At 30.2% G+C, this 14,387-nt stretch overlaps 2 protein-coding genes across 4 annotated transcripts; one reads left to right on the plus strand and one right to left on the minus strand.

Annotated features, from left to right (window-relative positions):
- Positions 1–2,519: 2,519 nt before the first annotated feature.
- LOC146536605 (putative receptor-type tyrosine-protein phosphatase mosPTP-1) lies at positions 2,520–4,240 on the plus strand. The gene is made up of 3 exons (XM_085189724.1): positions 2,520–2,735; positions 2,820–3,071; positions 3,143–4,240. Exons 1-3 carry the CDS (start codon positions 2,665–2,667, stop codon positions 4,155–4,157), a joined length of 1,338 nt encoding a protein of 445 aa, XP_085045850.1. The 5' UTR covers positions 2,520–2,664; the 3' UTR covers positions 4,158–4,240.
- A 302-nt stretch (positions 4,241–4,542) lies between these two features.
- prel (preli-like) lies at positions 4,543–14,198 on the minus strand. Of its 3 annotated transcripts, none has more exons than XM_085189721.1 (6): positions 13,995–14,198; positions 13,420–13,608; positions 12,878–12,985; positions 9,591–9,696; positions 7,821–7,970; positions 4,543–7,384 (listed from the first exon to the last, which is right to left on the minus strand). In XM_085189721.1, exons 2-6 carry the CDS (start codon positions 13,509–13,511, stop codon positions 7,226–7,228), a joined length of 615 nt encoding a protein of 204 aa, XP_085045847.1. In that variant the 5' UTR covers positions 13,512–13,608; positions 13,995–14,198; the 3' UTR covers positions 4,543–7,225. The 3 variants fall into 3 exon arrangements, with proteins under 3 accessions (XP_085045847.1, XP_085045848.1, XP_085045849.1); XM_085189722.1 differs by lacking the exon at positions 13,995–14,198 and adding an exon at positions 13,743–13,946; XM_085189723.1 differs by lacking the exons at positions 12,878–12,985; positions 13,420–13,608; positions 13,995–14,198 and adding an exon at positions 9,813–9,967.
- Between the last annotated feature and the right edge of the window lie 189 nt (positions 14,199–14,387).

Below are 14,387 nucleotides of genomic sequence, written 5' to 3' on the forward strand. Positions count from 1 at the left end.
CTCGTTGTCTTGTTAATGTAGCGAAAATATTAAAAATAATTCATTTCCCTGAGTGGGAATAGAACCCGTAGCCGTTGAGTTTATAGTATGGCCAAAACTCTTAACATAATAAAATTTGTTTCAACTTTATAAATATAAAAAGTAATATCCAGAATCAAACCAGCTATATTCAATCCAATAAATGACACCACTGCGCTACCGCAGTTCCATTTAGTTGTAGCATACTCCAGATAGCTTAAGATTTAACTATTCCATAAGCTCGAAATAGCTTGGTTGCGGCTTCATCTGACCAACAAATTCTACTGACTCATAATGGCTATACAGACGTTGATTTCTAAGGAAATTATTCTGACTTCAAAATGATTAGGTATATTTTAATATTTCAGCTTTACGTTTATTTTTAGGCAGAGAGAAGAGAGAATTCAATTCTCCAATTTCGACTTGTATCTGAATGATAGCATGTAGTGGTAGAGCCACGCTTTATATAAGTAGAAAAGCCTAAAAATGTAATTCATTCAATCCCTCGAGAAAGGATCGAACCTACAGTAACCGAGTTTACAGTCAAACACTGGACCATTGTACCACGATGATTTCTAAAATTATAATATTTGAACAGACTCGGAATAGGAAAGAGTTCGTGTGATTATGAGATAGTTGTTAGCTTCAAGCTGTAACCCGCATATAACAGGGTAGAAGGGAACCTGGAACCTATTGTTAAGGCACTGTTTTCCCGTTTTCGACATTTCGCAGAATTCTGACGGCATTAAGTCTGGAGCAACGTGAATTCCGCCACTCAAGACGCATTGTCTTGCTTTCCCGCGTTAGCAAAGTGAAGAAATGAAAATATTAAATATTACATTTCCTCAGGTGGAAATCGAACCCACAATCTTTCGTGTATACAGTCGCACGCGTGTGCCCCTCGCCACAACTGGCCTCAAATTATTTATTTTATACTTTGCCTGGTTATTCTATACAATAAATACTACATGCGCAGCGACAGCGTATATACCTACTTTAGAAACACGTACTAAAAAATATGTAGCCTTTATACCTGGTGGAAGTGGACTATTTTAGAATTAGATTTGATCGTGGGCGAAGTTGCATTAAACTTCGCCCACGTCTAAATAAGTCCACGTAACGCCTCCGTAGTTATCAGTTATTGTTCCGTATAGTTCAAACTCTGTCTAATTTAACTTCTAATAACAGTGTCATGTTATTTAAATATTGTTCAGGTCGTTATGGCGGAGCGGAACAATGCCCCACTTTAGACGAAACGATTATGGGTTCGGTTCCCACTTGGAGGAATGAATTATTTTCGTTTGCTCGCTCTAGCTAACTCTAACTCTAACTAGTCAAAGCGTGGCGTTAAGTTTCGCCGCTTAACACACCGCCAGTGCTCTAGTCTAGCTCTAGTCTCCATTAAAAGCAAAAAATCATTTTTACAAAAAGCTTTTATTTAAACGCTCTAAAAAGGAGAAAATAAAATTTGTCTTTTAAATTTTAACTATCAACTCATAACCTCTCTCTATTTTCCGAATTCTGGAAGAATTGCGTGTGGAGTGTATCTTACGAAATACCTACATAAATAAATAATAATTGGTTAATTATTTTAAAATGAACTAATAATAGAAGGCTCAAAGGCCTTCAATAATTGAAATCGACGCTACAACAATGGATTCGACACTACGAGGATTATGACGAGATAATTTGAAATGATAGCCATTTAATCCTAGCTTTGCTGAGGTCGAAATCTAAATAGATTGGCTAGATTACATTATTTTGTTTATTGAGATTTATATAATCTAAACAGGGATCCCCTGACAAAGAGACTGGACTGCAGGCTTTAACAATACATCATCAAATAAAAAAAATATATAGGAAAAAGTCCTATAAGCTATAATAGAACTTACAAATAAGGTTGTAGTAATAAGGTAAGGTCGAATAAAATGAGAAATTCCCTTTTCTATTCGAGAGAACTTTGTCATGGTAATATTTTTAACCAGCTTTAAAGAGGAGGTTTTCAAGAAGAAAAAGAAGAAAATAAATTTTACTAACAAAAAAAATATCTGAAAAATTAAAAAAACAACGTTTACACGAACATACTCGTATCTATTCAAAGATAATCCAGGTACCCCGCCCCCCTGAAAACATCTCTAGATAAGCCAATGTACTCATTCTTTCGTATTTTTATTATTAGTAATGGTTTATAATTTATTTGGACAAGAACAAGAAAAAAGTCGGGACGTCTGGCAACGCTGTCTCAAATCCACATATATGATTTTCACATCTATGAAAAGAAAATATGATATACGAATATATAATATGCTTATAAGAGTAAAAGTTACCTGAAAATTTTGTAGAGTTATCACATGATAAGCTAAAATGGATAGGAGTAACGTTATAAGGAACAATGATTTATTTTACTTACATAAAAAAACTGATTTGTTTTGTTCATATATCTTTCCACATTTATTTTTAAACGATAAACGTTCGTCTAATGTCATATTGAGTTTGAAATTTGAATTGACTTACGTTTGACAATTGAAATAATCTCACTCATGGAAAATTAAAAATATCACAATTTTCCTTTAATTTTTGTATAATATAAATTATATCTTAAATTGAACCCAATAAAGCATTGTTGACTATGGGCAGATATCTAATATGACTTCTCAATATAAGAAATTTACGAAGTTAATAGCTAAATGGCCAGTAGATAGTACGAAAGGAGAAAGGTTAGTAAAATACACATTATTATTTTTAAATTAATTCTTAAACGAAACTTTTCGTTTATTAATTGAATAACATCTTATTTTCAGAGATTTGGGAAAATTTATACGCGACAAAGTAAAAGCAGCGTTTGAAGAAAACAATAAACAAAATTTGGATTCGGAATTGTGCAATCGTCAATACAATATTTTAAATAAAATAGCCGACAACCATTACCGGGATAAATATAAACGTACGAAACACAGTACTGCAACAGGCTTGAGCACTGAAGAATGCAATGTAATACTGTCCAATGAAGTTTTAGATTATTTGAAAGAAGAAAATAAGGGATTTTTTAGAAAGATATTCAACAAAGATTAATCATCATGTTTTTGAGTAAAACCAAATTCTTCAATCCATCTTTATTTATTCGTTATGCTCATAAAAAACTTTACAAAGACCACACACCGGTCATGTTAAATGAGGTTATAAAACATTTAAAACCCAATGATAATGAATTGTATATAGATATGACGTTTGGTGCCGGAGGACATACAAGAAAAATCTTAGACTCTGCTAATTGCAAATTAATAACTTTAGATAGAGACCCCATAGCTTATGAGAAAGCAAAGAAATTAGCAGAGGAATATCCCAACAGAGTAACACCATTGCTTGGGAAATTTAGTGAATTACCAGACCTTTTACGTAATATTGGTGTCACACAATCTTCTATAGATGGTATTTTATTTGATTTTGGCTGTTCTTCAATGCAATTAGATAATGGTGAAAGAGGTTTTTCAGTCAGCAAAAATGGATATCTTGATATGAGAATGGATGCCGGTCGTGATCCAAACCAAATAACAGCTAGAGAAGTGCTCGCAACTGCAAATGAACATGAACTATACAAGATATTTAAAATATATGGAGAAGAGAAAAAAGCAGCAAAAATTGCTCAAACTATCATACAAGCTAGGTACATGGTCAAAAATATAGATACAACTCATGAATTAGTTGAAATTGTAGACTCTTGTTGTCCAGATGAAATAAGATTAGATAAATTACAAAGACCTCAATCTAATGCTACAAAAGTCTTTCAAGCATTACGCATCTTTGTCAATAATGAACTGAATGAACTAAATTATGGGATGGTTTTAGCTAAATACTATTTGAAATTGAATGGGCGTTTAGTTACAGTGTGTTTTCATTCACTCGAAGACACCATAGTTAAAAGGCATATAGCTGGGAATATAATGAATGAGACGGCAAACCCAGTGCCTCTTAGATATTTGAGTCCGATGTTAGTACAAGATCAAGATACTATAAATCAATTTTTAGATACTCCGTGGCAAGCAATTAATAAACATGTAGATGTACCAACCGATGAAGAAGTGGATATGAATCCAAGAAGTAGAAGTGCTAGGTTAAGAGCGGCCATTAAAGTTAAATGAGAAATTACTAACATTTAAAAAATATATATATTAATTGAGCTTTAGAATAGATGTATTATAGAGAAGTAAATAATTAAATATAAGTTATTCTTTTATTAATCTTCTTTTATAAAAATATGATTTTATGACAATATGAAATGGATAAAGGTGGTATTTAGGTCTTTCCGATTCAAGGCCAGTAGGGCCAACTTAACTTCATGTGCTGAAAAAAATGAAAATATAAATTTTGTTTGACAGATTAATGCTCTTATTTTTATTATAATAAAATATTTAATTCAATATGCAAATTTTAAAACTAATGCAAAGCTTTTAATCATTTTTTAGACCTTTCATATCATATCTTCTAATATCCATCATGCCTAAGGAATTGAAATAAAACTAAATATAACGTAGACTCCTTTATTATCTGTATTTAATCTTTTAATCCTAAAACCTAATTTAAAATTTAGTTTAGGAATAAACATTGAATTTATACATAGCATAATCTATCACTTTAGCTAAAAAATTCATATCTATTTCTTAAACATAGACTTTTTAGACACTTTTAGAAAATATTTATTAATAATGGCACCTTAATAAATAATATTATAATACATAATTTAGCTCTTTCTGACATCCATTTTCATTTAAATAAAAAAAAACTCCAAATTGAAAAAAAATATATATATATATAATAAATGCAGTTTTACATGAATCACTTCACATTATTCTTCATTGCAATAAATGCATAAGATAATTTATTAAATATTTCATGATTTGCTTTTATTATATTAAGTTTATTTCTTTAGAACTTATACAATAGAGACCCTTTTTAAAAAATATTTTGCTCCATTTATTTAAAATGACCAACAATTATTTTGATAAATAACTTTTAATTTAGTAGAGAAAAATATTTTGTTCTTCACTTACAATAAATAAGATAAAAATAGCATTATAACCAACTCGAGACTTCATTCAAAGACATTCAATTTTAAAGAACAAATATCCACAGTTGGAATGTGGTTTAAATTAAAAATTAATTATAAACAATAAATTAATAAAAATAAGTATTTAGTAAAAAGGTGTTACAATTTTTATTTAAAATGATAAATATTTATAATTAAAAATTTTATTAATAATTCTTTTGTGGAAATGAAAGTTAATTTTCTTTTCTAATAAATATTAATATTATAGGCACTGCCTAATGTAAAATATGGTTTTATTAGTAATTATTATAAAATCATTATAAAATTTCATTAATATTTCTTTACATCTTAATAACCATATATATACATACATAAAGAAAATATATTATTTATAAGAACATTTTAGACACAAAATTTAATTATTAAATTGAGTGTGGATTTAATTTTTATTTTACAATTGTTGTAATTGACGTATTATTATTATATATAAAAGAAATTAACAATTAACCAATTTTTAATATACATACAGAAATAGACAATAGATTTAGAAAGGTTAGAGGATTTGGAAAGATATCGTTTATACAATATCCACTCTATATCAATATGATATAATAAAAAAGATTATAAAATCTGTTTTATTCATATATACATATAGCGCCATTTTAATTTTTTTTTCATTTATATTTATTAATTAATTATTAATAATAATAAACTATAATAGGTACATATAGTGCGAATGTTTTGACAAGGCAGTGGTTATAATAAGCTTAATAATTATTTCAATTTATTTATTTTAAGTTTCAAGAACAATAATTTATTTGTTAATGATTATTTTTTTAATATTTATTTGTATATCTGAAAATGTTCTTTTTATACGAAAATTTAATACTCTAATGTGTCAGGTCATGAAATAACATAAGTAATACAACATGAAATAAAATGTTGCAAATTATATTTTTTTTCCGAAATAATGTGTTTTGAAAAAAGGTTACAATATCAGAATTATAAAGAATCTTATATTTGTACCATATTCTTTTACTAACAATACTGTTATTTTATGATTAACCTAAATAAATTTAAATGGATGATATTATTCTTTTTTTAATATTTAAGCAAAATCTTACATATGAGCAGAATAGTAAAAAAAAATACAGTTGAATTGATTACCTCCTTTTTTTACAGAAGTCAGTTAAAAAATTAGGTCACTTAATGTATTCTTAACTGCAATTATTAAAATATTATATATTGTTTGTATATCCTATAAAAAAAACAAACAATAAATGATATTTTTAGGAATCTGTTCACTCACATACATATTTCAGTTTCAAAAAAAGTCGTAAGATTATTTAGTTCTTTTTATCACGGTATGAGCTGTTGATTTTATTACACATCTCTTATGATACAATTTTTTTTTCATAATCATTACCGATTAATTTGTACAAGATAATATTTTTCAATTTCTATACTATTACACAGAGTATTTATATATTATGCATTATAGTTCCAACACGTTCTAGTTATAACACGGCATTACCCCCGGATCTTCCATCTCTTTCCCTTTTCCTACCTATGAGTGCAGCTACATTGCTGACATCTTATGTCTTAATATTTTTCTTCTACTCTCATCTTCCTATTTCTGTCTCTTCCTGACTTAACCTGCTCAGTGAGCAGGATATTAATAAGAGGGACCTACACTTTTCTACTCCCCACTCTTTCTCACTCACTCTTATAGCAACGATCGAGATATCTAAAGCTATCTCAATCACACCTTGTATCTTTCTTCTCTCAACGTTCCTTCCTATCGCTTCCTCGCTCACACCCACTCTGATAGCAATAATAACAGGAGAGACGGCAATATGAAGTAATTATTTCCTCCTTCTCCCATCTCTCTATCTCCGTCTCTTTTTGGAGACTAATCCTGTTAATTGTTAACGAACGAGAGCACGTCGGCTTTTATACGGTCGGTGGCGGTTCATCTCTATTAGATAGGATTATAGCTCCCTCTCTTTTTTACCAACTTAAATGAACGAGATAACATTTGATCCTCTTTACCATTATGTTAGCGACGATAGTAAGAGATAGCAATAGGAAGGACATGTAGGCATCACGCGCACACCCTATGTCTATCTACCCGCACTCTATCTCCCTCTCCCACTAGTCCTGTTAGCTCCTGTTGACAGAGGAGAGCACATTGGCCTTGGCGCGGTCGGTGGCGGCGGCGGCGGCGTCGCGCATCTCTTTGAGGGCGACTATAGGCGTGATGGCGTGCGAGGGAACCTTTTGGGGGAACATGCTGTGCAGGACGTGATTGAAGCCGTTCACCTAAGCACAAAAGTTAGGTTATGTGATGTAATAGATTTATAGCTTAATTTAGATCACAGGAGGTATTCGATTTATAGCTATATTAGCTTTATAAGTAAAAGTAAGAATCTGCTTATAATAATATATTCGAGATCAAAACGAGACTTTCTATTGCCACTACTAGTGTATAAAATGCAAATGTTGCCTATCTGAGATCACAGGTTCCATTACCATGATAAATAATATGATATTGTCATACAAATGAATCGAGGCAAAGCGTGGCGTCCAGTTCCGCCACTCAATGCCCCAAAACATTGCAGAAAATTTTGCAAATTTTGGAGACTGAAAGTGTCTTAATGGGAACGAAGTGCCTAGGTACCCCTAGGCTTCACCAATGCGCTCTACCTACCCTGTCACGTACGGGGTACAACATAAAGCTAAAAAACACATTTGTTACCATCTGCGAGCAATTCTTCCTGAATCTATCAACACCGAAAGCTCGTATCGCTCGGGAGAACCCGAACACTTGTGAGTCGATCCACGCTGAACGTTTAGCTACCGTTTGTCCCGGACCAGATGGACGGTACTCCACTCGCTCCACTACACTCTGAAATAGGAAATTATGAAATTTTACTTAAAATCCGAAATCCGAAATCTTAAAATGAAATAAATTTAGGAATAATAGGGAGAAAAAGTTTGCGTGACTCTTTATTTTCTATTTTTGAAAAATATGGGCTCCGGTTTCCGTAACCAAAATAAACAATAGACAAACTAGGAACAAAAAAATCGTAAAGTTATAGTAGTGGTAGCTATTTGCTAAGAAGTAAAAAACAAAAATGTAAAAATACAGTTGTAAGGTTAAAAATCTATCTAGAAAGTATTGTACCGTAAATATTTAAGGTAAATAACAGATTATTGTCTTTTTCGCCGATTTTATAACTTAGTAAATTTGATATAATGGCACTCATGCGAGTTAGGAATAGGGATCCTGGGAACTTAGTGTTAATACATTCCGTTTCCATTAAGTCACTTCCATTACCCATTTTCCGCCGAATTCTGGAGGACTCGAACCCACAACCTGGACGTTTATAGACGCACGTTTGTGCCGGCCCCACGATAGGCCTCAATAAGTAACATAAAATAAATATGAAATATTTCTTTATCAGTTATTCAGATTTACTTATCTATAGCACAAGTCATTCGATAAATATTCATGTATTATATTAATAATAATATATGAAGTAACAATATTGAAAACTTATCTATCATATTATAATGTTACGTAACAAAATATCAACTGGTTTTTTTGTTTAGAGTTTTTTATCATTACGCTTAAACTTAAACATCAAATCCCACATTTCAAAAAGTAAGTAAGCAGAAAATCTGGCGACATTTATTTGTTCACTTCACCTTCATGCATCTTCCTCAGGACAACAAAACTAGGCGCGGTATTTATAAGACGCTCTCAAGTCTGAGATCAATCTTGAGATACCGTTTTCAATGTTAGATGTATGTTTTACCAACAAAAATCAATAAAATAACGTATAAAAGAAATGGTAGTGGACGGATAAAATGGTACCACGTGTACCATACAGGTATATGTGGTACCATTCGTACGATGGTACGTACGTATTTATGATAATCAAATAAAAAAAATGAGACAATTAAGAATCGAATCTACGGAACAAAAAACGAAATAAGTAAAACAAGTCTTCACTTTTTTACTTCAAAAAATCTGACCGTAATATATTGTATACACAGTAAGTCTCGAAAGTCATTGATCCTACATAAATGTCAGTCACCTACGGTTTACGTGTAAAAATAAAGTTATTCTATATTCCAGCTACTCTTAAGCCGACGTGGTGGTTATTTTTAATTTTATTTTCCCCTCTTCATATTTATATGTCAAAGACATGAATACCAAATGTTATTTCAGTTTATTTTTAATTTTTCCTAATTTTCAACACTACATTCTGAATACAAATATTTCCGTGAATTTTCACTCTACAAACAAAATATGTAAAAATTGTCTTGCAGAAAATTTGTAAAGCCTAAAAAATACGATGTAAAATAAAAAAAAATAAAAAAATAAAAATACACCGTGAAAAAGTTAAACCGGAACCTATAAAGAAATGCTTCGAATTTCCCCCACAAGTATTTATTCTTATAATAATTTATTACCATCTTAAATATGTAACTAACAAATTAAAAGAAAAAAAATACTTACCATAACTTTTGTGTAGCCGAGGTTCCTCGTGTATGTGACTAGAATCTTCTTTTCGGGATCGACTATACTCTCTTCTATGATTTTTACAGATTTTGCGCTGAAAAACCTAAAAAATAAAGAACGACAAGTATGTAAATGTTCGGTAGTATGAAATAAGTGGAAGACGGCCCTATTCAGCTGCAGCTATAGCTGCCCTGATTTAGTTCTAGGATCTTTTCTTACGTTTGATTATATTCTTCACGATTGTACAACGGGTAATTGTTCAATAAACCTAACTTCAAAGCGGCCACAACTAATGAACCGTAGTAGACCTTCCAATACCCGAGAACCGCATCATGACAAAACAAAGTAAATTCATACATATATCAAACGACAAACATTAGCTTTCACTCTCCCTACAAAACCGGATTTCAATAGTTAAGTAATCGCCGAGATACCATACAAGATGCGAGTGGGCAATGTTTCAATTGGATCAACCCATATACATATGTTTATAATATAAAGCTAATTTGTCAAACATAACAACTTGCTGTTTACTTTTATATGTATATTTTTTATTTCTAAATTTTCGAGACATTGCATGTTGAGTGGAGTGATAGGACACAACGTCGCGCTTCCCATGCGCTTTAAGTTGTAAAGTTTCATCTACATCCGTTTAGCAGTTTTTGAGTGAATGACGAACAAACATCCATCCCTACAAACTTTCACGTTTATAATATTACATAATTCAATAATAGGTATGTTCAAAGATGAAGGTCATTGATATACCTAACTAGGTGTTTTGTTTATACCCTTATCGCAGATTATCAGTTATTCATAACAACAAGATAATAAAATCTATTAAGCTTAGGTAGAATGGATAAATCAATATATATATAGCAAGCACATGGGAAGTAAAAATTAATATAAAAGTTAAATGGATATAGAAGTAGACAGCTAACTGACAAATTTCTTTCGTTGTAGTCATTTAAAAAATGGACACTAAAATTTTTAACACAGATACAATGTCAAAATATTGAGTATCAAGTCAAGGAAATATATATTTTTTACTTTAGCGTTGTATGGTAGGCAATCCGGCCATCCGACATCCCATTAAGACATTTCCGTCCACACTTTCTGCCGAGTTCTCGAGGCATTGCGTGTTGATCGGCGGAACTCAACGCCGCGCTACGCCTCGTCACCACAGCGAGAAATTGAAAATATTAAATATTTAATTCCCCCAAGCGGAGATAGAATGGAACCCACAACCGTTTCTCGTTTATAGTCGCACGCTTGTGCCGTTGTGCCACTACAGATTCAATAGTCAATATAATCAACGAATTCTAACAATATTAAAGAAGAAAGTATATTCAAAGAGTTCAACTTTAAGAAATTCATTTGAAATCACATATTATATGGGGAAAATCAACTCCACATTTCGTAAACAATAGGGAAAATATGTATATACAATAAAAGAGGTTCATTGCTGGAATGGACTTTGAACCCACTACTGACGCAAGGAAATAAAAAATAATAAATATACTTGTAATAATATCGTAATGGATTGGTGTTCATACATGGAAGATATATAAGAAAAAATGATTGGTGGTAGTAATATACTAGAAACAGAAAATTTTCACTATATTTTGGAAAGCTTCCTTTAACATTATTTGTTTTGCACTTTCCCTTAAAATTTTGTGTTTTTTCTTCTTTCAACGAGTTTATAAATAACAATTTTAAAAGAATATTTGATAAAATTGTCTCTATAAAAAATTATTTTATTAAATTGGTAGATTTTTAAATTATATTATTATTTATATCAATATTTGAAAAACACAGTTTAATCTGCAGCTTCATGTAACGGATATAATAAATTCATTTAAAAACCTTGTACTTAAAACATACACAATAGAAGGCCTTGATGATTATTATCAATTGATCAACAACAAAAAAATCATGAGCAATATGAGAATTACATAACCATAATAAATTTACTTTATAAAGTGTTAGAGATATTAATTTTTTATTTAAATGGATATCTTAGAAGAATATTCCCTGAATATTTTTTTCATTTTGTGTAACAAAAAGAGAAAATATATCAAAGATGTATTAAAATAGATATAAATTTATTTTTGGTGTTATAAAACACTTTCTAACACTCTTATGCTTTATAAACCTATATGCATATATACTCATATGTAAATGCATCATTCATGAAGAATAGGGATAGTGTGTGACTGTACTGTGTATGCAATGGTTGTGGGTTCAATCTCCACTTAGGGTAATCAATTTTATTCATTCTCACTCTTGTAGACAAAATGCAGCATTGATTTCGAAAGTTGCAGTAAAAAGTATAAAACTGAATAAGTTTAATTTATCCATAAACACAAAATACTAAACAGCTTTCCAATAAAGGATTCCAAAATGATGAATGTTTACTGAGAAAATTGACAGAATTCTGTGTATAGCCTTCTTGTTTACTAATTTTCAACCTTGGATATGACCTCATACCATGACTTATCACAGCAAGATAAATGTTTGTGTGTTTTACATGTCAATTTTATAAACAATTTAATTTTATCAAAGTGATTTTTCATGTCTCAACCTTAATTTTTTCAGCTTTACACTGTATACTGTACATAGCTGGATGGGCATAGGTACAGTGATAAGTCACTCTGTTCCCGAATTTCCTCCGAATTTGTTGAGTCATTGTGTGGTAGCAGAATCTAACTCCACCCTTTGCTTTGTTACGAGAGTGAAGAAATAAAAATATCAAACTCCCAGCTGATCAAACTCACAGCTGTTTTGTGCACAGTTGCTTGTGCCACTGCACGAATAAGACCTTGTATTAACATTCAAATTACTTTGCACTAAAATATTTATTTTAATACATTTTAAATTTATAATATTAAATAACAGAAATAACCACATTTTTTAAATAAATTGAAAAAAAATACAGTGACAAAACATTACAAAAAATAACAATTACAGTGACAGAACTTTCATTTATGTTTTGTCTTGCCTGAGCAAGGAATGTAAATAATTGAAAACCCCACAAGATATAAAATCTAGAAGATATTAAATCTGAAATATCTAGAAATTGAATACCTGTAGATAATTATATTTAGTTCTAAACTAGGCTTTAGTTTAAACTAGTAAATAAACAAGAAAAACATTTATAGGTGATAATTATCACTAGAAAAACATCTATAGGACATCTATAGGTAAATAAAAAATAAATAAATATATAACAAAGAATAACCAATCAAATAAATATAAAGTATAAATAACATCCAAGGTTAACATACCTCTCACCCCACTTGGGCACTCTGTTTGTTTTGGTAAGCAGCCTCTTTGTATACAAGCAACCGTCCTTCACCTCTCTACTGCATGTGTCCTCTGACAATACATGTGTACTGAAATTATATGTCATTTTAGATTCTTTTTATTTTAAATATTATAGAGTAAGGGACAAATAAAGGGTTTATGAAAATATTAGGCACATGTTAATATTTCTTTGTTACTAATATTTATTAATCTATAAAACAAATATGTAAATATAAGAATACAGTAGTGACAAAATGTAAGTTGTTTGCAAAAAAAATGTGTTTTATTTGATAACATGTGTTTGTACTAGACAATTTTTAAAATATTACATCATATTTATGTGAACAGATGCCTGATTCATTATTATTGTTGGATTTTATTTATGCTCAATTAAATAAAGAAATTATCATTGAATAATATTTTATTATTTTAAATAATACATAAAAAATTACAATTTATACACAAATAATATCTGAGCGACTTACTAGTTTATGTAAATTTAAATAAAATATATGCAATTTACCTTAATGGATTTGGATACCGCCTCCAATATCCTCGCGCGACTTGATCCCAACTAAAGTTAAAAACTGTAGTATTTTCAAAATATCTTGCCATTTTGTATTTCTTTCATTTAACTCTCGCTTTTAGGAACTGGAATGCTTATAAAGGTCTAACTTAACACTGTGCCATTATTAACCACCACACTCGAAACCTGTTAACACACGGAAACTTCAAAATCAAGGATTGCTTTTGTATACAAAATATATTATCAATATATCATGTTACAGATCTTGTTACATAAACCATGCATTTAGGTCAAAGTTAAAATTCAATAGAACTACACACATTTATAACCAAAATTAAAGTAAAAATTAATTTATATAAATTTGTGACTGCACTCACGTAGTTCATGTAAACAATCCAATTTCCGCAAAGTACTTTGAATATTAATTAAGGACAGCCACAATTAAATTAGTAAGCCCTGTTGTATAACACAATTTTTAATCAAGTTGTTCTAAGGGAAATATGCGAAAAAAAATTAAAAAAACATTTAAGCATGAAACAACCTTATATAAACATAATTTAATATTTAATTACCCTTTTGCCGGAATTTGATAGGAGCGTATTTATGTGAAATATTTCACGTAAACCGCTATCTGCAGTCACCGGTACGCTCCTACACTTCTATTTCGAATAGATGATGATTGATTCCTCCGAAAACCTCATGCTATCATTCATATTTCAATTGCTTTTTGATATAATTTTGATAATATTTTTCACAGATAATTCCAGAGTCCACAAAGAAATTTGATATTTTTGATAGAACCACAGAATATATATATTATACGACACAGTTAATACAGAAATTTACAAATACATAGACTATATATGTTAAACAAAAACGTAGACAAAATATAAATATTTTCAGAAACCAATAATATTTTCGCAATAGAATTGATTATTTATTTATAATTTCAATGATATTTTCAT

Source organism: Heliconius melpomene, chromosome 8, assembly GCF_056956725.1.
Source record: "Heliconius melpomene rosina isolate 202511_hmr_F chromosome 8, ASM5695672v1, whole genome shotgun sequence".
NCBI classification, from domain to species: domain Eukaryota; kingdom Metazoa; phylum Arthropoda; class Insecta; order Lepidoptera; family Nymphalidae; genus Heliconius; species Heliconius melpomene.

What these genes read in the sequence shown, in the direction of transcription:
- LOC146536605 (XM_085189724.1), top strand. Translation starts at nt 2,665, where the DNA reads ATGACTTCTCAATATAAGAAATTTACGAAGTTAATAGCTAAATGGCCA. An exon ending in GATAGTACGAAAGGAGAAAG is followed by an intron (nt 2,736 to 2,819) that starts GTTAGTAAAATA and finishes TCTTATTTTCAG; the next exon opens with AGATTTGGGAAAATTTATAC. An exon ending in AATAAGGGATTTTTTAGAAA is followed by an intron (nt 3,072 to 3,142) that starts GATATTCAACAA and finishes TTTATTTATTCG; the next exon opens with TTATGCTCATAAAAAACTTT.
- prel (XM_085189721.1), bottom strand. Translation starts at nt 13,511, where the DNA reads ATGGCAAGATATTTTGAAAATACTACAGTTTTTAACTTTAGTTGGGAT. An exon ending in CGGTATCCAAATCCATTAAG is followed by an intron (nt 12,986 to 13,419) that starts GTAAATTGCATA and finishes ATATAATTTCAG; the next exon opens with TACACATGTATTGTCAGAGG. An exon ending in TCGGCTACACAAAAGTTATG is followed by an intron (nt 7,971 to 9,590) that starts GTAAGTATTTTT and finishes TTCCTATTTCAG; the next exon opens with AGTGTAGTGGAGCGAGTGGA.